This window comes from Schistocerca serialis, chromosome 1, assembly GCF_023864345.2.
Source record: "Schistocerca serialis cubense isolate TAMUIC-IGC-003099 chromosome 1, iqSchSeri2.2, whole genome shotgun sequence".
NCBI classification, from domain to species: domain Eukaryota; kingdom Metazoa; phylum Arthropoda; class Insecta; order Orthoptera; family Acrididae; genus Schistocerca; species Schistocerca serialis.
Genome location: NC_064638.1, coordinates 1,076,983,678 through 1,077,008,478, shown reverse-complemented (window position 1 = coordinate 1,077,008,478; position 24,801 = coordinate 1,076,983,678). Strand labels below are relative to the sequence as shown.

General features: G+C 38.8%; 1 protein-coding gene across 1 annotated transcript in view; it reads right to left on the bottom strand.

Moving 5' to 3' along the window:
• LOC126415919 (prosaposin) overlaps positions 1–24,801 on the bottom strand; it is a 69,257-nt gene that overhangs the window by 20,092 nt on the left and 24,364 nt on the right. Inside the window, exons 6-12 of the mRNA XM_050083466.1 lie at positions 23,284–23,439; positions 16,143–16,331; positions 14,615–14,734; positions 2,695–2,869; positions 2,421–2,572; positions 2,184–2,318; positions 1,915–2,055 (exon numbers count right to left, since the gene is read on the bottom strand). Of these exons, the coding sequence (XP_049939423.1) occupies positions 1,915–2,055; positions 2,184–2,318; positions 2,421–2,572; positions 2,695–2,869; positions 14,615–14,734; positions 16,143–16,331; positions 23,284–23,439 (1,068 nt within the window). The remainder of the gene's footprint in view (positions 1–1,914; positions 2,056–2,183; positions 2,319–2,420; positions 2,573–2,694; positions 2,870–14,614; positions 14,735–16,142; positions 16,332–23,283; positions 23,440–24,801) is intronic.

The window sequence follows — 24,801 nt, the reverse complement described above, 5'->3', positions numbered from 1 at the left end:
CTCTTCATCAATCTCCACTTCCTCCGTTCCGTCAGTCCTTCCCAAACCACTCCCCACTATCTGGTTACGGTGCTGTGTGCTGCAATCCTACCCCAACACCTGCTGCCTTTCCTCTCCAGTATTCTCATCTCTTAGGCCTACCACCCCCCTCTGAGCAATCGGCCATCCTTCCTATCTCCTTTCTTCCCTTATCCACCCCAACTGACAACCCCTCATCCGTGACTGACAGGAGGGCAACTGCACAAACAGTAATCACTATACAAGGATCTGAACAACAAAGTTGTTGACAGTTTTTTACTGGATAGCTACCACAGTAACACCCAGAGATGAGATTGTTGAAGCCTCCCATTCTGTTCACCACTGTTCATCACTCTGTTGTTCAAGTACTAGTTGCTGATGAGGTATGCGGCCATAACCCAACATTTGCATATCATTTTCATTGTGTGCAACATGTACTTTAGGTGACATAATGTTCTAAACTATGTTGTGAAAGTGCACAGAAAGTGGTAAGTCTGTAACAATTCTGTTAAGCAAACAATACTTTAAGTTAACAGGCAGCACATGAATGAACCTAAAACATAAATACCTAGCTGTTGCTGTCGCAACCCTATTGTGTGCGCATACAAATGTGAACCAATACCACAGCCCTGCCCATACTCTTCTTCTTACCCATTTTTGATTGAGGTATAGTGGCCATACTCTCTGCTTACAAATTTTTTCAACAGTTTTTCCATTGGTTGTCTCTTATCTGGATAATAAAGGATATTAAAAAAGTTAATTTAAAAAACGCTGTTCTACTGTGAGCTATATATACATTCACTAAGCTGGTTATGCCTGTCAAAATGCAATTAGATAAATGTTTTTATGATAACAAGGTTTAGCAACTCTTTGGTTTCGTTTACATTGCAGAAAGCTACACTAGCTGCTTAAGTAACAAACAGATTGATATCACATGTCCATGGACAAAGATGTTCCACAGAGTTCAACCTCGTGTGTCCATTACTGCTCTTATTTTATTTCAATGATCCATCATCTATTTTGCAGGTGGTACTACGCTTCATGTTGTGAAAGTTTACTTTTCACTGTGAAACAAAAAAGGCTGTGGTTACACTGAATCTAGGTGACTGAAAACAATGGTTTGCTACAGATGTGTGGCAACATTTATGCACTGTCATAGAGACATACTAGGTCACATTATGTGATAGGTTGTGGTGGACACTAAGAGCAACTGTGCTCGGCACCACTTTAACTATTAGGGTTTTTCTTTTGATGTACAGACTGTAGTATTGTTGTCAAGGTGGGAGAGAAGTATCAACAAAGAAAATGGGTAATGATGTGAAAGCAACAACCAAGCTGAGAATTTAGCTAGTAAATAATGATCTTCTGAAAGTGATCAACAGTTTTTGTACAAACTCAAAGTTTTGAAAATACGCAACGCATCCATTTAATATTTTCAGGAATAGCTGTTTTTAACTGGAAAAAGCTTATGGCAGTTACTTTTGCCATACAAATCAGGAAGGTAGCATATTTTGAATATTTTCATTATGAACCACTATGTATTCACTGTACAAAAGGTGATAATGCAAACATTTATTCACTTTGAGAGTGAAAAATCCAACACGGAGAGCAGCAAAATTCACAGCTACAAAAGGATTTGAGAATCCAAGCAGATATAGAATTTCTAGTAGCTAGTAGAAGTGTATTCAGAAACAGATTTGATGTTTTACTTTGTAATTACTTATTCTGAAGAAAAGCACAAGACTGTAAGTGTTTTCAATTAAGAAATTACACAACATTATGTCTATCACGAATATGGCCTGTCACATAACTAACTAAACTCTACAAGATTAAGTAATTTCCTACATCATCTCATTATGCAACAGTATTTAAATACTGTTTAGCGATGCTACTTACCTCAGTCTTGTTATTTTTCAGTGTGTTCTGGAGATCCTGCACAGCAAGAAGACACAATGGACAGGAAGGCTTGTCATATACAACATTTGAAAGATCAATTAATGCCTTCTCTGAAGGGCATATTCCTAATCTTGGGCACACCTGTTTTAACAAATTTCAATTTCAGTAAAACAAGCACAAATAAAAATTCAGCTACACAGAGTTGGATGAATTTGTAACATCTTGCATATAGAGAAAACCCTTGTGCGTCATGAATGTTATCCATTTACCTGAGATGGGTCAATCTCCTGTGCAAGGAGAGCGATTGCAGCATCACCATAATTCTGCACAAAGTCTCTGCACTGATCTTCAAATTCTTTTGGTAGCTCGGAACATGCTTTCTTAACAGCACGCTCAATTTGGGCCTGTAAAAAATATTTGTAAATAAGACAAACATTTGCTATTTCTTTGCTCTCTGCAACTTTTAGCATGAATCAGCTATCAGCCGCATCAGAACTGTTACAAACCTCAGTGGAAGGTGTTGTCAGAACCTGTTGCAAATAATGTAAAAATAATTCACAGAATTCACAGAGCTGACGGTTTTGAACTGTGTTTGCTGTTTGAAGCACCATCCTATCAATAGGCAGCTGATTCACTTCTAGATGAGATACTTTCACATCTGAAACACATGAAACAAACTTCTTAAAAAAAAAAAAACCCACTTCAAAACACAGTGGCTTAAGATTCCTTATTTATATATTATGTGTGTGATACCATTCCCAGAATGGCAAGGGCCATTACCATTCTTTTCCAAAGGAACACGATGGAGTTGTTTGTAACTGTTTGCTTCATCTTGTCCAATGATGGGCTGAGCTGATTGTAAAGGAGTAAGTGGCACTATAACTGGTTCATCATCCGCAGAATCGTATTGTAATTTTTGAGCTGTTTTAAATGGAAGAAGTGGCCAGAGTGGTCCCTGTGAAGTTTGAACAGATCTTCAAGTATACGAAAATAACAATTAACAACAATCACTTAAAACTTCCAGGCTGATAGGCCGTAGTTGAAGTATAAAACTGTCTCCTGATGTTTCGTCTCCGACTGCGGGAGACCGCTTTACCTCCGAGGATGTCTCCTGCAGTCAGAGACGAAACGTCAGGAGACAGTTTTATACTATGACCACGGCCTATCAGCCCGGACGTTTTAAGTGAAGACAATACCGGCCGTGAAAGCTTACATTGTATGAATTAACAACAACATTGCATGTATCTGTATTCCAACAGGGAAAAGTAATTAGAAATATAAGTTTCAAAAGCCGAATCTAGTGAAAGAAAGAAAATACTCCAAATTATAAATACATATGCCAACATTAACGTAATAACATAGTGCTGTCAACACCTGAAAGGGAACTATCTATTGACACACAGTCAGCACAGACTCAGAGGAAATATCATTCTTGTGAAATAAAACTGGCTCTTTAATCACGTGAAGTAATGTGTGATGCTGACACAATCTCAACTTTACTCCATGCTTCCATATTTGCAGAAGGCTTTTGACACCATTCCTCACAACTGGTTTTGAAGTAAATTGCATGCCTGTGGAGAATCGTTGCAGTTGTGCGACTGGATTTGTGATTTCCAGTCAGAAAAGTCACAGTTCATAGTAACTTTGAAATCTCACTGAGTGTTATATGCCCTCTCCTCCTCCTCCTCCTCCTCTTCTATACAAGCAATTTAGGAGACAATTTGAGCAGCTTCTTTGGATTGTTTGCAGGTGATGTTTTCTTTTACTGTGTAGTGAAGTAGTCAGGAGATCAAAACCAATTGCAAAATAATTTAGACATGATATCCATATGGTACGAAAAGTGAAAATTGAACTTTAACAATAAGTAGTAAGAGAGCATCCAGGTACGTATTAAAAAAGTAATCTGTTAAATTTCAGTTACATGGTGACTCGTACAAACTGAAGGTTGAACTAAACAGCTAGGGACTGCAATTACAATTGGAACCATCACATAGAAAATGCTGTGGGAAAGGTGAACCACAGACAGCATTTAATTGGGGCAACACTTCGAAGAGGCAACAAATCTACTAAAGAGAATGTCTACAATATATCTGAATAATGAGAATGTCTAATGTTCCAACTGCTATTTACTTACAAAACATGGTTTCAGTGATACCATGTTCTCTATATTTATTTATTTATTTATTTATTTAACCTGATCAGATTAGGGCCATCAGGCCCTCTCTTACATCGGACCAGTGTTCCACACATGCAGCATTTCACACATCAGAGTTACATCATGAACATAGTTTAAATGAGAAAATTAGCTTACTCTAGTGACAATATGAATAAAGAGTAGTGACTAAGACCTAATAAAGTAAATGCTGGCAGTATTTTTACATCAGGTGCTATGCATACAGATTATGGTGAAAGTAATAATAATAACAGTAAAAAAAAAAATCAAATAATAATGACAGACATGAGAAAGATTGGCAATAGTAATGAAGGTTTGTGCAGATGTACATTAATATTTTGGTGTGTAAAGTAGATGTTTACTAGTATAGCGAGTTTTGGGTAAGGGAGGTTTAAGGAGGGGGAGAGAGGGAAGTAATGAGGTGAAGTGCACTCATGTACGGAGGAAGGCATTACTGTTGCTTAAGTAGATACGTCATTAACTGTTTTTTGAAGCCGGTCATGTTTTTAAGTTCTCTAACATAACGAGGGAGGTTATTCCAGAGTCGGGTTCCCGCTATTGTAAAGGACTTGGAGAAGGTGACTGAGCGATGCAGTGGAACGGAGAGGATTTTATTATGATGGGAACGTGTGTTTCTGTCATGTTGTTCCGACATGAGTGTTAGGGACGAGGAGAGATATGAGGGACAGTGTACATTTATAAGGCAGTAGATGAGACAGAGTGTATGGAAATCTCTGCGTTTGTCTGCACGCAGCCAGGACAATTTTGCATATGCTGGTGAAATGTGATCAAAAAGTCGAACGTCACAGATATATCGGACGCAGGCATTCGTGACCAGTTCTAGACGTCGGGAATTTTCCTGAGAGAGGCCTTGTAGGATAATATCGCTGTAGTCAATGATTGGAAGTATAAGCGTTTGTACTAATTTCTTTTTCAGATCGAAAGGGAAGAGTTTTTTATATTTTTGTAGGACATGAAGGGATGCTGATGCTTTTTTGCACACTGCAGTTACGTGCTCTGTCCAATTTAGATTTTCATCTATTATTACTCCCAAACTCTTTGCTGAGGGCGAAAAGTTAATATTTGTTCCATTTAGGATAAGAGGTGGTACGGATTCCCGATGTTTTGGGCTAATGAGCTTAGAGTGACCAACAAGTACTGCTTGGGTTTTAGATGGGTTTAGTTTTAGACCTACGTCCTGTGCCCATTTTGACAGTGCATCGAGGTCAGTATTGAAATTTTCAATAGCTTTCTTGAGATTGCTTGGTTTCGCACTTAGATACAACTGAAGGTCATCAGCATACATATGGTATTTGCAATAGGTCAGGACTGATGACACATCATTGACGTAAAGAGAGAAGAGTATAGGACCTAATACTGAGCCTTGGGGAACGCCTGACACTACCTGCCGCCATTGTGATTTTATATCCCCAGACAGGACGCGTTGCTGACGAGACGTCATGTATGAGCGAAACCATTGCACTGCGCTTGGTGAGAAATTTAGACCGCTAAGTTTGGCTAGTAAGATGTCGAAGTCGACAGTATCAAATGCTTTGCTGAAATCTAAGAAGCAAATGATAGTCGCTTCTTGTCTGTCCATGGCAAGTTTCAGGTCATCTGTCACCTTTATCAGAGCGGATGTTGTGCTTCGATGTTTACGGAAACCTGATTGGTATTCGTCTAGTAGGTTGTTAGTAGTTAGGTAGTTGGTGAGCTGGTCATGAACTATATATTCTAAGGCCTTTGATAGTGCAGGAAGAAGGCAGATGGGGCGGTAGTCAGAGGCTGCTGTGGCGATGTCCTTTTTAGGCAGTGGCTTGATTTGTCCCAGTTTCCAGGCCTCAGGGAAAACACTTGTGATTAATGAATCGTTGAAAATGTCTGTTATAGAGGGCAGTAGTTGATCAATAATAAGTTTTACCATCTGGATAGTGATACCATCATGTCCAGTAGATGCTGATCTAATCCGCATTATGGCTTTCTTGACAGTACTGCAAGTGACGTGCTGTAGATAGAATTTTTCTTTGCTACAGTCGTTCATCCCAATGAAGTAATCAATGATTCTCTGTTTTTTTTGCGGATCAATTTTGGTTGCAGGTAATGTGAAGAATCGGTTTAGTTCTTCAGCTGGGACCATGGGATTTTCTGCAACTTTTATTTTGCCTAAACCGAGACTACGGAGATTTTTCCACAGGATAGCTGGTCTACATCTATTGTCAGCTAATGTACGGGCATGTCTGAGCTTAGCGTTTCTCACCGCTTGACTGACTTTGTTTCGTTTCTGCTTGTATACAGCGTGATTTTCAGGTGTAGGGTGTATCTTGTATGCTCGATGTGCAGCATCTCTGAGATTCATGAGCTGTTTTAGTTCATCAGTCAGCCAAGGTGCAGGTTGCCTTTTTACTTTTCTGGTCTTTATTGGAGCATATTTGTCATATAGTTGAGTAATTTTGTTAGTGAAATTGTGGAGTTTGTCGTTTATGTCCATGAGGGGAGTAGAGGTCATCCCCCAAACTATTTCTTGTGCCTCAGTTTCGAGTTCAGGCAAATTTATGCGTTTGAGGTCTCGGTATGTAGACAGTTTTTGTTTCTTTCTAGGGCATTCTAGTGAATACGTCATGGAAATGATGTCATGGGCAGACATGCCAGGCGCAGATATTTGAGAGGTGCGGATTATTCTGTTCGGAGATTTCGTTGCGAATATGTCTATGAAAGTGTGACTGGTAGTCGTGTGATGAGTAGGTGCCAGCTGAAGTAGCGTCATATTTGCGGAAGAAAGCATCCTCTTAAATTTCCCAGTGGAAGGACTATTGCACAGAAAATTAATGTTAGTGTCACCAGCTATAATTACATGTTCATATGACGATTCGAGACTAGAGAGGGCAGTTTCGAAGCAGGTGAACCCACCTACTTTAGGAGGTTTGTAAAGGACACATATTAAGCACTTTCTGTTAAGTGATTTGATCTCTATGAACATATATTCCGCTTGTTTATCTGCATTGTTGTCAGATGTGTGTAGTACTGTAGGTGACAAATCAGAGCGTATGTACGCCCCTACTCCGCCCCCTCGTCTGTTGCATCTGTCGTGCCTGAGAAGGATATAGCCATCTAGGTTTACGGAAGTTGTAGGAATACTTGGTTTGAGCCAAGTCTCTGACAAAAGTATTACGTGTATATCAGCAGTTTGAAATATATATCTGAACTCGTCGAAGTGAGCTGGCAGAGACTGGACATTTGCATGTGCAATATGCAGCTTGGTGCGTTCGGGTGTTGATTGCCCGAGGAGGCTGCCGACCGGTGTTTGCGGGTCGTGGTTAGCGGTGACAAGAGGGTCTGGCATGAGGAATGCGGAAGGCGTGTGAAGGGAGGGGAGGGGGGGGGTGAGGGAGTGTCCTCCCAGTTCTGTGCAGTGAAAGCGGCCGGGAGCGGGAGGGGGTAGGTCCCCGGGGAGACAACGGGATCTGCGGCCAAGGTCAGCGAGGTCTGCAACGGTTATGGAAGTAGCCGTGGGCTGGCAGGGGAAGGAGTTTCGCTAAATACAACGGGAGTAATCTGCACGTTACGCCAGAGTGTGATATTAATTGCACTTATGAGGATAACAACTAAAGTATGATGGTGGGTTGCTAATTAAGGATGGAAGTGAGACTACCTTAAGCAATAATTAACAAAATTACATGAGAAAAACAATTAAAAATGAAAATAGTTATGTGGAGAAACTAAAAGTTGATAATACAGATATAACAAATATTACACGAGAAAAAATAATTAGAGATAAAAAAAAAAATAGTTATTTAGAGAAACGAACAATTTGATAATACATTAGTTACGATATGGTTGACAGTGTAAACAATATAAACATACAGGTTAGTGGCAGCAAGATTAGACATGATTTAGCTTCTAAAGCACAGGCTTTCGAGTTCATTAACACTGCAAATTGTTTTCTTTCCGTTTTCGGTCTTAACCATTATCCTGCCGTCATTTGTCCATACGTTATGTAGCCAACTGTTACATGGTTGCATATCCCTTGTATAAAGAAACAAACATGAACTCCAAGTCCCAGGAATGTATACTAAATATACACCTCTCAAGAAAGAAGAATTCACAAATTTTTCTTGGATTTCCTGGTTAAAAATACACTTTTTCATGTGAAAATACACTTTTCCCATGTGAAAATACATTTTTTCCCATATTAAGTGACAATGTACTTTCCCTCAGAGCTGCAAAACTTATCAATCTTTTGAATGGTAAAGGTTTTATGCACCAGCGTAGAACTTCCCGGTACTTTAGCAAATGAAACCCAGTGGGGGTGGGAGGGGCAATTGCATTTCGGAAGTATAAACACAAATTCCACCAAAATAGCATAGGAGCTTCTGAAGCACTGAAACAAATTGCAACGTGTTTTTATCAGCCAATCATAGTCCATGTCATGTGATCTAGGCAGCCAATGACACCAGATATTCAGAGCATAAGACATGTGATGCAGTCAGCCAATAGTATCATCACTGTTAAGTTGCATGAAGATACAATCAGAAAAAATTAATAGTTTAAATTAATATACTTACGGTACAGCTACAAGAAAAGCTAATCTTTCACTATAATATTTATCTTTTTTTAGCCTGGTTACACTAAGATACATAAAACACTAATGTGCCAGTAAAATTTTAAATTATGATAAACTGCTTATTTTCTGGGTCAAATTTTTTTATGTGGCTGGTCCTCAAAATGTTAAGTTTTGAATGAGAGTCAAATGACCTGTGATTTAAGGAGTTCATCCCTCATTTTCACACATAACATAATTCATCTTACATAAAAGGAAATTTACTTTGATAATACCACTTCTCAAAACCACCATTCACAATATTTTCCCATTAGGTGTTAAGGGTCCCACACGTGAGTGACTGTTTGCAGTGATCCGTTGAATCCAGTATCGCCTGTAATTGGTCACTCGCACCGACATCCCACAAACAAGGAATTTGCCAAGCAATTTCAATCAGTATTACGAACGTCACTGTGTTGACAAATTCTCCTACTGAAAATGAACTGCTTTGTTTAACAGCAGTGGTAGCTGATCTCCATATCCCAGGAGTACTTGCAAAACAAATTTAAAATAAATAAGAATTATACTTTATTAAACTTGTTTTTAAACTCTTTTTTTTGGAAAATGTACATTATTTTACAGAATCTATTACATTTTTCACTGGTGCCAAATGGGTTGTGTACATATTTCCAGTGAGCCAACACAATTTGTTTTACACTTAATGAATAAAAACAAATTGAGGACTAATAGTCTCATAATTAACTGAACATATTTACACAATTTACTTGATGTGCCTATAGAGATGACGTTAGTAGCAGCACTACTGATTACGTAACTCTTGTTATGAACTGTGGTTATATGATATAAGAGATTTGAGAAGATTTATAATGAACACTTAAATTAAATTGTCCTCTTTAACATTAGAATAGGTATGTATGTCATTCCATTCAAAAGTTAAGAACTTCAATAATGCATGTATTTATTTCATAAATAACTCAAAATGGTAAGTGGGAGCCCATAGTACCACGATTTACTATGATGTTGCCATCAATTCTATGTCTATAGTACATGTTTCAAAATGCTAACCATTTTGAAATCCAAGGGTGTATTTTGTATTACTTCTTAATAAAAATGGCATCTCTGACTTTCAATTCACAAAGTACTTCATTGACCCTTGGTAACTTTAAATTCTAATGTAGATTTCTTACTCAAGGCACGTGAAGTGAAACAGAACGGCGCAACCAGGTGCGACAAATAGAGAAACGTCGCAGCCATATTGCCACACATCACTGCCAACCATCCAGGCAACCATACTGTGTGCATGGATCGAGTGCAATCCTTCAGATTGCCTGGCATTTCCATGCAACTTGCAATCAGTTACCAATCGCTGCGAGTTGCCAATACAAGTGTGATCTCCCAACTGATTGATTGCCCATGCGATGGATCGCTGTGTGGGGTCCTTTAGAAGTGTAAACAGCTGTGGCATCATGCTCATCGAATACAGTTTATTGTTATGAAGTATTGTATGGTCTTTGCTCTAAAGGCTTTGACACATTTTGCTGTCGGCAGGTGCCTGTGTGTGCTCTGTGTTTTGTTGGTGGAAATGGCGAGTTTTCTTTGCAAGTGAAGTTTTATTCTTCAGTTTATGTTTCATTGCTGCATTAGTGGATTAATGTTAACCCTGTAACGGTAAGGTTGGGGTTGGATCCGACCCCAGCGAGTCCGTTTTGTTTATAACTCCCCACTCCCTTTTCTGAGAGCGCTGTGGTTCCAGCTACCCTAGCAGCCAGTCGTTCCGAGAACGCCGAGGAGGACACGTCAGTCTGGTGAGAGACCTGCAACTACCCTCTCTATCCAAAACCTACATTACTTGCGCTCAGGTTGGAACCGGCTCCACCTTACTGTTTACGTCACACTTATTAGTTTCTTTTGTGGGGAGGATTCAACCCCATATTGATGTTTATATTACATCTAAGTTTTGTTTTCTCTTCTAGTATCTTACTAAAATGGCGAATCAACTCCTTAGAACTCCTGAGGAGATATACAACGAGTTTCTCCGACAGGAGGCTGAGTCAGAGGATGTCGACAATATCGATGCAGAAAACTGTTCAGAAATGACCTATTACATTATGTGTACAAAGACATTTATTACTGAGAACTTTATATTTCGAAACTGCTGACACTATAATTATTTTCTACAAGTAGTAAGAGATGTTTCTCATTTAGTTCCTATCTGTAGAATTTCTAAAGCACTTAAGTTTCTAGTTGATGACTGAATCTATTGATTTTTACTATGTTTTCAACAATTTTAGAGAGACTATTTCTATTAAGGTTATTTTTTTGTAATGAAATTCCTGTTTTTTTTCCAAAGTATTTTATATTCTTACTTATTGGCTATAAAAATAAAAAACTTGTTATAACAAATATTATATGTGTTTAATTGATAAAACTTTTTCCCATTATTCATTTTTTATTTTACCCCGAAAAATCGATATTTGGAGGGAGGGGTCTGATCCGACCCCACCTTACCGTTAATGTCAGGAAACGTCACCTTACCGTTAGAGGGTTAAATTCTTTGAGTATCTCTTTTTACTACTCAAAACTACAAAAATTTAACTGAAACACTGAAAAATTCCTGGAATTATAAAATTATAATGACTAGTACAGGAATGAGAAGAAATACAAGCAGAATCCAGGACAACCACATTTGGTTCATGATTCTTTTTAAAAAACAGTGTCTGGTAAAATCCCTGCTGAAAAGGTGGGTGCAAAAATGTTATATATCAATTGAAGGCAGAAACAGTATGCACAAGAATCATCTGAGCAAACTACATAATGACCTGTAGGATTTGATAACTAACCACATGAGATGCTACCAGCACAAGGAAGACACTATTTGGCACATAAGAACGAAATGCTCTGCCGGAGTTCTGATTTGAAATTAATAAACTTAATCAACTCTTTAAAGAAGAGTATTTTACAATTACAAGGCAGAGAATCCTACAAAACAATGCAGAGAAAGAGCATACAGAGAGATTTTCGTGGGGGAATATGATTCAGCTTTGGGGTACCACATGCCACGTCAGATTCATGTGGGTATTGTGAAAGACTGTTCCTTCAGTCAACACTGTAAATGAAACAGAAAGAAAGAATATTGAAGAAGTGAGCAAACTGCACCATTCTTGGGCAGAAGCAGCGTATTTGATGATGCAGAATGAGACCCACAATAATCAAAGACTGAAACTTATGTTGCCGTATGGACAGTTCTACAGCATATACTGTTCTGTCCTACTCTTACTTTTCTGCAGTATTCAATCTGTATCAGCTGTCAACTTGCAGTCAAGCAATTTGTAACATTGGTGACAAGATATGAATGTGGGTATGGCCTGAAAATGTAGGCAGACGGGAATCACCAGAAATTACCTCTGAATTTTCAGCATTAGAATCAAGAGATTAAAGAATTTTAGAGCTGTGGTCAGATCATTGTACAGGACAAAACAACAACAGGGAAACTATTATTTTGTATCAATATCTGTTGAACTTCCAGGACTTTATGTCTGTGGAGCAAAAATTTCTAACAGGGCACGGCTTTTTGCCTTGCGATTTCAGGCTCTGCGGTAATTGATAAAAACAAGAAGACTGACCTTGTGTATGAACCATCTGAATGGGATCAGGCAATAGCAATTGCAATTGCAAGACCAAACAACTTGTTTCTGGCGTGTTACATGCAGTGAGAATATTTCACTGATCTAGCACAACTGAAAACCAAATCCGTGAAAATCCAAAATACAAGATAATGGATTACATTTGTACAAAGATACCCTCAGATTCTCAAACAGTACTTCTGTGCCACAAGAGTCAGAACTAATTGAAAATTATTAACTTTGAAAAACTTTGTAGGGGTAAAAAGCAACACAACAGTTTTATCTGTGATAATTAGCTTGATTAGCCTATCAACACAATGGGGACCCATTACCCATTATTCACATTGATGTCCAACGATCACCTCTCTTGTCTTTATTTAAAAGCCGCACACTGTGAAACGTATTGTTAATTAATAAGTAGTGGCCTCATTTCAGCTGATTACCAAAGGCAGATAAGCATTCACAAACATTTCACCCGTTTTCTTCTCTCCTCAAAATTATGCATTTTGAGGGTTACAAGACTTTTGACAGCAATTATTCAACTAGGTTCCAAGTAAAGTAATTTAAATCAGCAAAGACCCACCCTGGTTTGATGGCACCATTTGTACAGAATTGTGAAAAGAGAACTACATATTCGTTATAATACAGATCGCAAGGTTAGTGATACAGCAAAGTTAATAGCAACTTGGGCACTTTTAGTAAAGGACATGAGCGAGTTCTACAATAACTCTTAGTCAGACGCTGGAAAAAGACTTATCAGAAAATACCGTTAAGTTTCTGTTATATGTAAAGTCATTGAGTCGATCAAAACCTTCCATTCCATCTCCTGTGAAGCCACCTAATGTCTAAACTACAGATGGCAGAAATCTTAAATTTCTCACTTACAGATTTATTTGCATAAGATTATGTTACCAAATCAATATCAGATTGCTGCACATACCTATCAATGAGCAATTACAAATATTAGCACTCCTGGCATTGAGAAACAACGAACACTACTTAAAGTGAGGAAGGCACTAGGCCCCAGACACTGAATATGCAGTAGAACTGGCTTCTTTCCTAGCTCATATCTTTTGAGAATCACTTGCACAGCAAACAGTCCTGTGTCACTGGTAAAGAGCACAGATTGCTCCAATTAAAAAAAAAAAAAAAAAAAAAAAAAAAAAAAAAAAAAAAAAAAAAAAAAAAAGGGTAATAAATCAGATGCACAAAATTACATACCAGTACCACTTATGTCTTACATAATACGAAGTGTATTCCAAGTTCAAACATTATGATGTTCCCGTGTGTGTGTGTGTGTGTGTGTGTGTGTGTGTGTGTGTGTGTTGCGGGGGGGGGGGGGGGGGGGGGGGGGGGGGGGGGGGGGGCGGAGGCAACACGTGTCTCCAAGAATTAGTACAGATTCAGAAAAAACCACCTGTGCGAAACACAGCATTCTTTATTCATACATTTTTCAAACATCACGGTCAACTGAACACTAATACCATATTCCTCGATTTACGTAGGACGTTTGACACTGTCGCACAGCATCTAATATTGACAAAGACACAATCATGCGGAGTATCTTCAGAAATGTGTGACTGGCTCTGTGAATATTTCATTAAGATAACCAAGTTTGTTGTACTGCATGGTCAATGTTCCACAGAAATGAAAATACATTGGCCGAGCCCAAAGGATGTGTGATATGACCTTTAAATGCTTCAATAAACATAAATACTTTGTCAGATAAGATCAAGCAGCACAACTCGTTGACAATGCCATTGTGTACGGGAAAGTATCATCATTTGATGATTGTAAGGAAATTCAGAAAGACAGACAAAATTTTCCACTTGATACAAAGAATGGCAGCTCTCCTTAAATGTGGATCAGTGTTAGACAATGCCTACAACAAAGACAAAGAACTGCATAGTATTTGATTAAAAGATTAATTGTGAACATCTTGAGCATGTCATACTGTATAAACATTTACGGATAACAATATGTAGTGGTATGAAATAGAATACTGTTCCAGTGTTTCGAGTTCTTGTCAAGTATGTCCGACAACAGACATGGAATGAATTCCGAGAAGTGCTGCTAGGACCTGAAGAGGTTGGTACAGGCAGTACGGAAGTGCAACAAATGCTCCGGGAAATTAAATTTGAATCCTTGGAAGAAAGAGAAATTAGTACTTGAGAAAACCTGTCTAGTAATTTGGAGAAGCAGACAGTGCAAGGAAGGAGGAGGGGGAGAATTTTCATCAGAGTTATGTGCCATTGGAGCCAATATGGCTTACATTGACCAAAAAATGTCGGTATTGCAATTTTTCTCTAACTTTGCATATGTGAAACTATAGTAAATATATCTTACCTTCCCTGCATTTTCAGGCTTAGGGCATAATCCCATAACACTGCACACATCTTTTGGAACCAAACTTTCTACAAGAAAGTTGTAAATTGCTCCGTAATATTCGTCAACAATTGTGAGACACTGAAAAATTCAAACCAAAGAATCAATTTATAAACATTAATATAACTGTATAATATGAATGGTTCACAAGTGATAAAATATTAGATAAATGTACAGACTTCAAGAACTCCGAGAACAGGATTTTATTCAAGGCAGCTTCCATTATTGTTGGTTTACACAGGTGTTGTGTGTGTTAATCCTGTATTGAATCGTTAATAATTCTACACCGGGTGAAACTGGATTAAGATACCTGTAATATGTGAGTAAACCTGTCCCCAACAATAACTTTGATCTCTTTACAGTCAACCAAACATTCCTTTATTTCAGTGCCACAAATCTTACATCAAACTACTTTCTGGTACCTGCGTTCTCTAGATCATTCATGAAGAAGACAGTGATGGAACAGATCGGAAGTAAAAAGGAATACGAACAGTAACAGACATAAGACCAGGAACATCCAGCAAGACGAGTACACATATAATAGCTATGTGATTTTTCTAGCTATCTTTCTCTTGTTCATCAATGCTTTAAAATATTTTAAAGGCACACATTTGTCACTAAGCCATTGATCACAAGGTCTTCACGGCAAATTGTAACCACAGCTTTTTAGTATCTTCTTGACTACTGAAATTTTGCTACGAATTTGAGTGGACAAAAACTTACATGCTTATACCAGAATTACAATAATCCCCTATTTCTGCAACCAGAAAGGGGTATAAGACCTCTTACTTTCCTAATATAAATTTTATTTTTGTTCCTGCTATTACCTCAGTCTTACTATTTATGATCAAATTCGCAAAAAATGTGTTTTCAAGTTGCCGCCCCTCGTACATCACTTGTCATTCAACAACATCTTTGCCTCTGTACTTCTGCCTCGAGTGACATCTCTGCCCAACCTCTTTGCCTTTACACATGTCTGCCTGTGTCTGTATATATGTGCGTGTGCATGCGTGTGGGTGTACCTATCCTTTTTTTCCCCTTAAGTTAAGTTTTTCCGTTCCCGGGATTGGAATGACTCCTTACCCTCTCCCTTAAAACCCACATCCTTTCGTCTTTCCCTCTCCTTCCCTCTTTCCTGATGAAGCAACCTTGGGTTGCAAAAGCTTGAAATTCATTTGTGTGTCTTTATTGTGTCTATGTACCAGCGCTTTCTCGTGTCTCAAGTCACAACATCTTTGTTTTTTTATATGTATATTATGTTATGCACATATAACTGATTTTGCTTGTCTTAACAACATTAGGTACTGCTTTTTGTTGAGAATCAACTCAGTACACTGCATTATGGCATACAAAAATCAGACACTGCACTTCATTTTCAATAGTTTTTATCTAATGCAGTTTAATGCAAGATGTCTGCATTCTAAAACAGAGAAGGTCAGTACTTAAATTTATATTTTTATAAAACTGCAGAAGAATATTATTTACTTACTTCCTCAGCAAAAGGTCCCGTCTGTTTGCAGAGTCCACGAAGAACCATTTTAAATTCAGCTTCAGTTGTGTTAGCAATTAACACATCTCTCAGGTGAATAATAAGTTGTTCACAAAAATCACATGGCAGGTCATCTTTATTTGCCGTCACGACTCCAACTGAGGACTCAATTGTCAGTTCAACATTATCCTGATTAAATAAATTGATCAAAATTAAAACAGTATGTAATACTGAGTAATGACAACAAAATACTAAACCAATTTTATGCTAATGTTACATAAAATACAGCTTTTTGTCTTTACCATTGATGTACCAATTCATGCCAAAGTATGAAAGACTGTGGAGATATTCAGAATTTGACCTTATCTATGTATCTGACATGTAGATTGCACCATCATCTAAAATTATGTACTAATCCGCAAATGGAAGAACCATTCGTTGTGTAACACTATGGATCTTTTAAGGAGCACTACACAAACAATGCGGAGGATATTAAGGTAAGAGCAATGCATTAGTTGAGACAACGAAGGAAACTTAGGAGAAGAAAAAAATTGTGTAGCCATTTTAGTACAGTGATAGGAGGAAACGCCATGAACAACATACTAAAAAAATCTGACTGACGCAGTGTCCATACTGTGGTGAGGGGTTGGGGTGGGCATTTAGAGGTAATGAACTCTAAAACCTTGTCTTCCAGCAAAAATGTTCCCAGTACACAATTACACTATACAAATTTTCTACAAAAAGGATTCTGTTCCTTTCTTCTGTAGACTAATAGTTTCCTATATTTTAAGGATGGAAAAAAGTCGCCGATTATTTAAAGTATGGTTTTATCCACATTGGATCTTGTGAACTCCGAAGCTATTAACAATAGTGAATGATGCAACCAGCCGCAAATACTTTTCAAATATTTTATTTTATTGCTACAACCAGTTTCTGGCTACCAACCCATCTTCAGATGCTAATATTTTTCATTACACAGATGTTTTGATCAACAGCGTTTCATCTGCTCCACACTGCGCAATAATATTTGAATATTTAATGACATTTTATAAGTTGTTTCATTAATAAAAACATGCTAAAGTGCTTGCATTCTTTTATATATTATGCAAAGTGGTAGCAGTCCCTTATATACCTTCCAGTAGATGGCAATTTATTCTGTTGTGGTCCATGTGGTTTTCTAGCTTGATGTGTATGTTCTTGAAATCCACAAAACACACATAATGTAAATAAATTACTGTGGCACACTTTGTAATATTCTTAAAATGAGTGTTGAGCACTGTGCTATAAACTTGATGTTTTTGTTTACAATGCAAAGATTATCATTAAGCAAAGATGCAAAGACACTATTCATTAACTATCACCTCAGGAGGTAAAAAGAGCAAAGGTGATGTATAGGATATGCAAAATGTAGCATGTTGATACTAGAAAAATGTCTGCACTCTTAAGAGTGAACTTTATTATTAAAAGACACTAGGACAAATTGTTTTAGTAAGATTTTTTTACTACTATCAATGGAATTTATTGACAAAATACTTCAAAGTCAACCAATTGCATATTGTGAAGTAGACGTGTGTACACACATTTACATATACAGATATTTAATTATTATTAAAGTTCACAAGTTAATTGCAGGAAATACAAGATTAAAAAGTTGGAGGGTGGGATGAGAGCAAGATATTTCTTCAGCATGATAGTTCCTCTTTATTCAATTGTATACTGGTTATCTTAAAGTGCAGTGGTGTGACTTAGGGGTGCATTTGTGTGTAACTTCTTTTAGCAGCCCAAGGAAGTTATTTAGAAAATGTTTACTGGCTGGTTCCAGCTGCTCATTTAGAATAATACATTCAGCTGTTCACATGCTATTGTCACGAGCATCTGCGGAAAGAGGTTGAAGAATGCTGAAACCACAAGTAGGCGACGACAAGTGGAACATCCATACCTTATCGTACAACATAGGGCTCAGAGACGTCCCCACTCTCTAAAGCAAGAAATGCGGCAAACAGAGATCCGATGACAAAATAATGTTGGCACAAGCACAAGTGTTTTGGAGCACACCACTCAGCATACAGTGCTGAACACAGTGTTCCACAGCAGAGGATCCCTATGTGCTTCCATTTTGATCTAACAACATCGTCAATTCGGATTACAGTGGGCACGGGATCATCAAGATTGGACCACGAATCAATGGAATCAAGTCGCCTGGTCAGATTAATCCCATTCATTGTTTAATCAGGTCAATGGTTGGGTCCAGATATGCCATCGTCTGGCAAACAGCTGCCCGAAACACGAGGCGCACCACAGATGCTGGCTGGTGGTAGCAGTATTATATTATGGGGGACATTCACCTGGACTTCCATGGGACCTGTCTTAGTCATCGAAGGCACCACGACAGCTGTGCACTGCATGAACATTATTTGGGACCACCTATAACTTTTTACGCTTGACGTCTTCCTCAACAGTGATGGCATCTCAAGAGGGCAACTATCTGCTGCAATGGTTCGAGAAGCACGAGAGTGAACTCATGTTTATGTCAGCTTACCTGAATTCAATGAACCCTAACTGGGGTACTAGCGGGCACAAGCTCCAAGCCTCCAAACGAACCATGCATAAATTATGGGAAGTGTGCATAGGCATCTGGTGCCACAAACCTCTGCAAACCTATCAAGTACTTGTCAAATCATGGCATACAGGATCACTTCTGAATTGCTTTTCAGAAGTGTACCAACAGTAGTAAGTAGGTGCTCATAATGTTTTGGCTCATCAGGGTACATTGAGTTAGAAAATCACACAGACCACAACAAAATAAATAGCCGTCTGCTGGAACATTTGAAAGTGAACACAAGTATTTTTCCATCACAAATAAAAAAATGCAAGAATTTTTGCATATTTTTATTAACAAAACAACTTATATAAAGTGGAACTATATACCCAAACATTCTTGTGCAAAGTGGAACAGATGACAGGCTGTTGATGAAAAAGTTTGTATCATGAAAAAATCTGTATAAGAGTAAAACATAAGCCAGCTGAAGACCAGCATAGTGTTCTACCAATAAACAGTTATGGCAACAAAATAAAACATTAAAAGTATTTGTGGCCTGTTGTGTCATTCAGCAACTACTTAAAAATATTACTTTAACAGCATAAAACTTAAGGTTATCTTCAAATGAACTGGGTTAAAAACCAATTATTAAATGTGTGATCCATTTCTAAGTGCAGCAGCGCAATACCAGGGGGGGGGGGGGGGGGGGGGGTGAGGGGGGAGTGTTCTTTATGACCAACCTTTGAAAATAAATATTGTAATCTAGTCAGTTACTTCATATTTTAAAATTCTGAAAAATTGTTTTTAATGAATTCCACTAAGTCCATTTTTTAACATTTTTTTGTTTAAGTTAACTCAAAAACCTCAGTCTTAGAAGTAGATATCACTTCCCCAATGAATGTCTTTTCTGTATTTTCAAGCTCAAGACCTTACTTATAGATCAATACCTCTAAATTGTATGTTGTGAGTAACATTGAATTCCTATTAATGAAATTTGCATTTTTAATATTTTTTGCATGTGCTTGAAGTACTCACATTAGAAAACTGGCAAGGATATGATGGGGAGAGAGAGGCTGTACCTTTTACAGGGAGACTATGTCAACAGGAAAGTGAGCAGCACTCATGGTGTGGGAGGCTGCCTTTCCCCTAAGGACACTACAGCTACTGTGAAAGATCCCCCCCTCTAGAAGTATGGTGGGTCGGTACAGCTATGTGAATCACCCTGTACAGAAATTGCTTCTCAACATTTAGTGGGGGGAAGAGAGAGGGATGAATCGCCTGCTCACTCTTCAGTTTGCAGAACTATTAAGGAGTGAAGTTCATGAACACAATCTGGTGACTTCCTTTCCACTGCGACTATCCCACACGTTACCCTTACCATCCACCCTGTTACACCAGAGGAACACAATTTATTTCTTGATATAGACATGGTGTACAAGTTTAATGTTTGCTTTTAATAGGACCTTTTCGTGGAAAATTCAAACTAAATTAATTTTGCACTGGAAAATACTTTTGCTTGACACCACGGTTTTTCAGTTATTCAAGAAAAATATAAAAAGTGATCTTTAAATTGCCCCCAACCCCAACGCTCTTATCACATCAGTCAGGATCTTTAGAATGTTGTTCGTGGCACTTCCTCCTACAACCGTACAAAAATCTGTGACTACATGAATTCCTTCATCACAAGTCCAAGGGAGAGTGCTAAATTTTAGGCTGTAATTAACTTTTCCGAGAGACAAATTTCTAATGTATCAGAAAGTGACGTGAAGATTTCAGCCTTGCTTATGTGCATTTATGATTATTTGGTGAGTTGTTACTCTTAGCTGAAAAATTTTTCACATTCTTCTGAAGTACATACCAAATTTATCCAATTACAGGATGAGGTTTTTCCAAAATTCATCATCCGGAAAATACAAGGTTGTCTTACGTGCACAGATTAAACTACTAGCGCTAAGGTTGACATTTTTACACTGTGCAATAAGAGGGCCAGTCAAAAGTGGTAATTCCTCTTTAATTTTTTTCCATCTTTCAAGAATTTCATACAACAACTTAAGTTGGGTACCACAACACTGGAGATTATATTGAAAAGTCTAATCATCACTCATTTCCACAGCTTTGGTCCATCTTTAAACAAGGACATCCATAAAATGTGGTAAAACACACATCCTGCTACAGCAGCCACTAATGCATAGACCTTCTGACAGCCTCCTCATCTTCAATATGAATCCTGTGATGAGCTGCTTTCACAACCCGAACAGATGGAAGTCCGATTGCGCGAGGTCAGGGCTATATGGGTGACAAGGGAATATTTCCCATCCAATTTTCATAATCTCTTCAGTGGTGTGATGGTGGGTATGTGGCCTTGCATTGTCATGCAACAGAAGAGCCTCTGCCACAGCTTCTTTTGGGCGAACTTGCTGAAGATGTGCCATAAGCTGTTTGAGGGTTTTGATGTACTTAACCAAATTTATTGTACAGCCCTGCTAAAACAAAAACAGCCACAATCATTCTCTCAGCATCTCACAATACTCTAGCCATATCTTTCTCTGTCGATGCACACTTTTGAACTTTTTCTTCTTCAGCGAATTTCCGTGATGTCATTTCACTGATTGCCTCTTCGATTCTGGTTCAAGAAACATTATGCCTGTTGTTAAATAAACTAGAACACTGCCCTTACTGAGGAAGTTACTGTGACACAAATCATCTGCAGTCACCCGGTGGTCACAAAGAACGATGTCATTAAGATAGCTAATTGTTGTGTGCAGTCATCGGCCTGCTGCTCCATTTTTTGTGAGGCAATGTTTACCCTTCAGCTTTGTTACAGCGATGAACCCATTGTCTAACAATGCTGATAGGTGTTTCATGTTCTGTATTCAAGAATTCTGTCACAGAATGCTGTCTAATACGAACTTTGATGTCCGCTATTTTGCAAGGGTCTGCAATATTGGCATCTGTTGATGCAGGAAGTTACTTTGTGGAATAGTGCGAAATTCGAGTTTTTCACTTTAATTAAGGGGGGGGGGGGAGGAGGAGGAGGAGGAGGAGGAGGAAAGAAAATAGGAAGCATTACTTTCTGACTGACCCCTTTAGATTATTTACATAGATTTACAGATGAATCTTTGGGAGCTGAGGTTGCGTGAAAACTTATTTTGAAGGGTTTGGAAAGGCCATGTAGTGTCAAAATAGTTGATATTAACTGCTGGTGCAGTTATCACATGTTATGTCTAATTTGGCCGATTTTATAACAACAAAATGTTGTTCCCAGAACGAAGTTTTCACTCTGCAGTAGAGTGTGCGCTAATATGAAACTTCCTAGGAGATTAAAACTAAATGCAAGATTAGTTGTAAGAGCACTTCCCCCGAAAGGTACAGATCCACAGTTAAAGTCTATGTCTGGCAAAAATGTAACCATCAATTTTACCTAAATATATTACACAGGGGGGAAAAAAAAAAAAAAAAAAAAAAAAAAAAAAAAAAAAAAAAAAAAAAACAGAGGGGAAAAAGAAGTCAACTGTGCTATGAAGTCCTAAGCGAACTACCATCTCTAAAATAGTGACAAATGGAACAGCCAAGACTATAAATTTAATTGCTGTTTGTATATAGAAACACACTGTTCTTTTGCCTCTCAGTGGTTAGATTATTATTATTATGCATAAGTCATCGTGCTCATTGCTGAGCATCGTGACCCCATGAACTAAGCGTCTCCATCCCGGACGGTTGCCAGCTTCTCTTAGTGCCTGCTGAAGAGGTACACCAGAGATGATCTTGATTTGATCCATCCCTCTGCTCGATGCTCTTCCTCTTGGTCTTGTGCCCTCGATCTTCCTTGCAAGATTATTTTCTCAAGATTTTCTCCACTTCTCACAATATTGCCAAAGAACTGAAGAATTTTTTCGGTGACTTGTAAAGAAAGGCGTTTGGAGACATCAAATTGTTCAATAATGGACACATTCGTTGTTCTTTTGGTCCATTTTATGCGTAGCATCCTATACCACCAGCAAAGGTCAAACGCATCAATGCGCTGCTTGTCTCTGGCCTTGAGAGTCCATGTTTCGCAACCACAAAAGAAGACAGAAAACACTAGTGTTTCAAGTAGCCGGATCTTTGTGAGCTGCTTTATAGCCGCCGCCGCCGCCGCCGCCGCCGCCGCCGCCGCCACCACCACCACCACCACCAAATGGTGTAAGTTTAGAACAGGTGTAACGTTAACTTTAAGCTCATACTTCATTTCAAGGAAAATTTGTAATTTTGGTGTCTGAATAAGTTAAATTCCCCCACCCCCCACCCCCCCAAAGAGAGACACTAAAAATGGGGCTCATCTTATATTCAGGTTGTCTTATACTCTTGTATTTTGAAAATTTATAATGATGGATAAATACTCAAATCTGTGATACTGCTGCCACAAATCTTATGCAGCCAGCTCATTAGAAAATTGTTTTTTGAAACCTGTTTTATATATAAAACTGAGTTAAACCAACAGGAAAAGGGAAAATGAGTTTCATCCAAAAGAGGTTGCCCACTACCTTTTCCTTCAGGACTCAATCACGATAAACAGGATCATCTTAATGGTACATAAATAACAATAAATGCGACTGTACATACCTGTCTGTGATCATGGAACTTGTAGGAGCACATTCCAGCAATATGACACAGTTCATCTCCAACCAGATTTTCATGCAGGTGATTATACCAGGTATCAAAATATGTCACGACAATGGCTGAACAGCTGTCTGAAAAGCTTCCAAACTTGCCACAAGCCTACAAAATGAAGAAAGAAATCACTATCCAGCATTTCCAAATGATATTTTCTATTATTAATGGTTTGGTGTTTAATGCCAGCTAACTGCTCTACAGATACTTAAACAGCAGATGGACGAGAATTTTTAAATTTATCTCAGATTAGTATTAATATATTATAGTTAGCTAAATCGTCATCATCATCATCCTTTGTTAGAGGGTTCATTTTTTTTAGGAATTGAAAATTGTTTAACTTCGTGATGCCACAGTCATTAAAGTAATCACAGAAGGGAAGCTATGTGTGCCACCTGTCTATGAATTGTGTAAACACTGCTCTGTGGTACAGTATTTTAACCATTTGTGTATCTTGTTTTCTGAGGTGGATTTTTTTTTTTTTTTTTTTTGGTGGGGTTTAAGGGCGCTCAACTACTGAGGTCATTAGCGCCCAGTCACTGTTGTTAGATCACATGGAATCTAGTAAAACTCAAGTGGAGGGGGGGGGGAGACACCAGAAAGTCCTGACAAAGATGCAGATAAAATAAATAAAAATGTTAGATGTCTTTGGACAAGCCAGTCAAAGTTATAAAACGCAGAACACGAGCAGCTGCTCGAGCGTCATCAGCTAAAATATCCGGTAAAGTAGATGGCAGGGACAGGACAACATGAGATTGACTAAAGCGGGGACACGACAATAAAACACGGCGCACTGTTAACGCTTGACCACAAGAGCCCTGCGGGGCTGGGTCACCGGAGAGCAGGTAGCGGTGGCTAAACCAGCAATGCCCAATCCGCAACCTGGTCAGAAGGACCTCTTCTCGCCGAGATGGTCGGGAGGAGGTTGTCCAAGCAGTTGGGAGCAGTGTTACTGCCCGGAGCTTGTTTCCTTTGAGGGATGACCAAGCATCCCACCACAACGACAAGCCTCTTACAAACAACCCCACGAACGTCAGATGACGGGACACAATGGGAAGCTGGCCGAGGCAGGAGGACTGCAGCCTTGGCTGCAGCATCTGCAGCCTCATTCCCAGGCACTCCTACATGTCCGGTAACCCACAGAAAGCCGACAGGAGAACCATTATCAGCGAAAGAATGGAGGGACTGCTGGATCCGTTGCACCAAGGGATGGACCGGATAGGGAGCTCCAAGGCTCTGAAGAGCACTGAGGGAATCGGAGCAGAGTACATACGATGAATGGTGGTGGCGGCGGGCATACTGAACAGCCTGATGGAGAGCAAAAAGCTCGGCCGTAAAGCTGGAACATTGGCCGAGGAGCCGGTATTTAAAGGTGGCGGCCCCGACGACAAAGGCACAGCCGACACCATCGTCAGTTTTGGAGCCATCGGTGTAAATAAAGGTGTGACCGGCAAGTTGAGCACGAAGTTC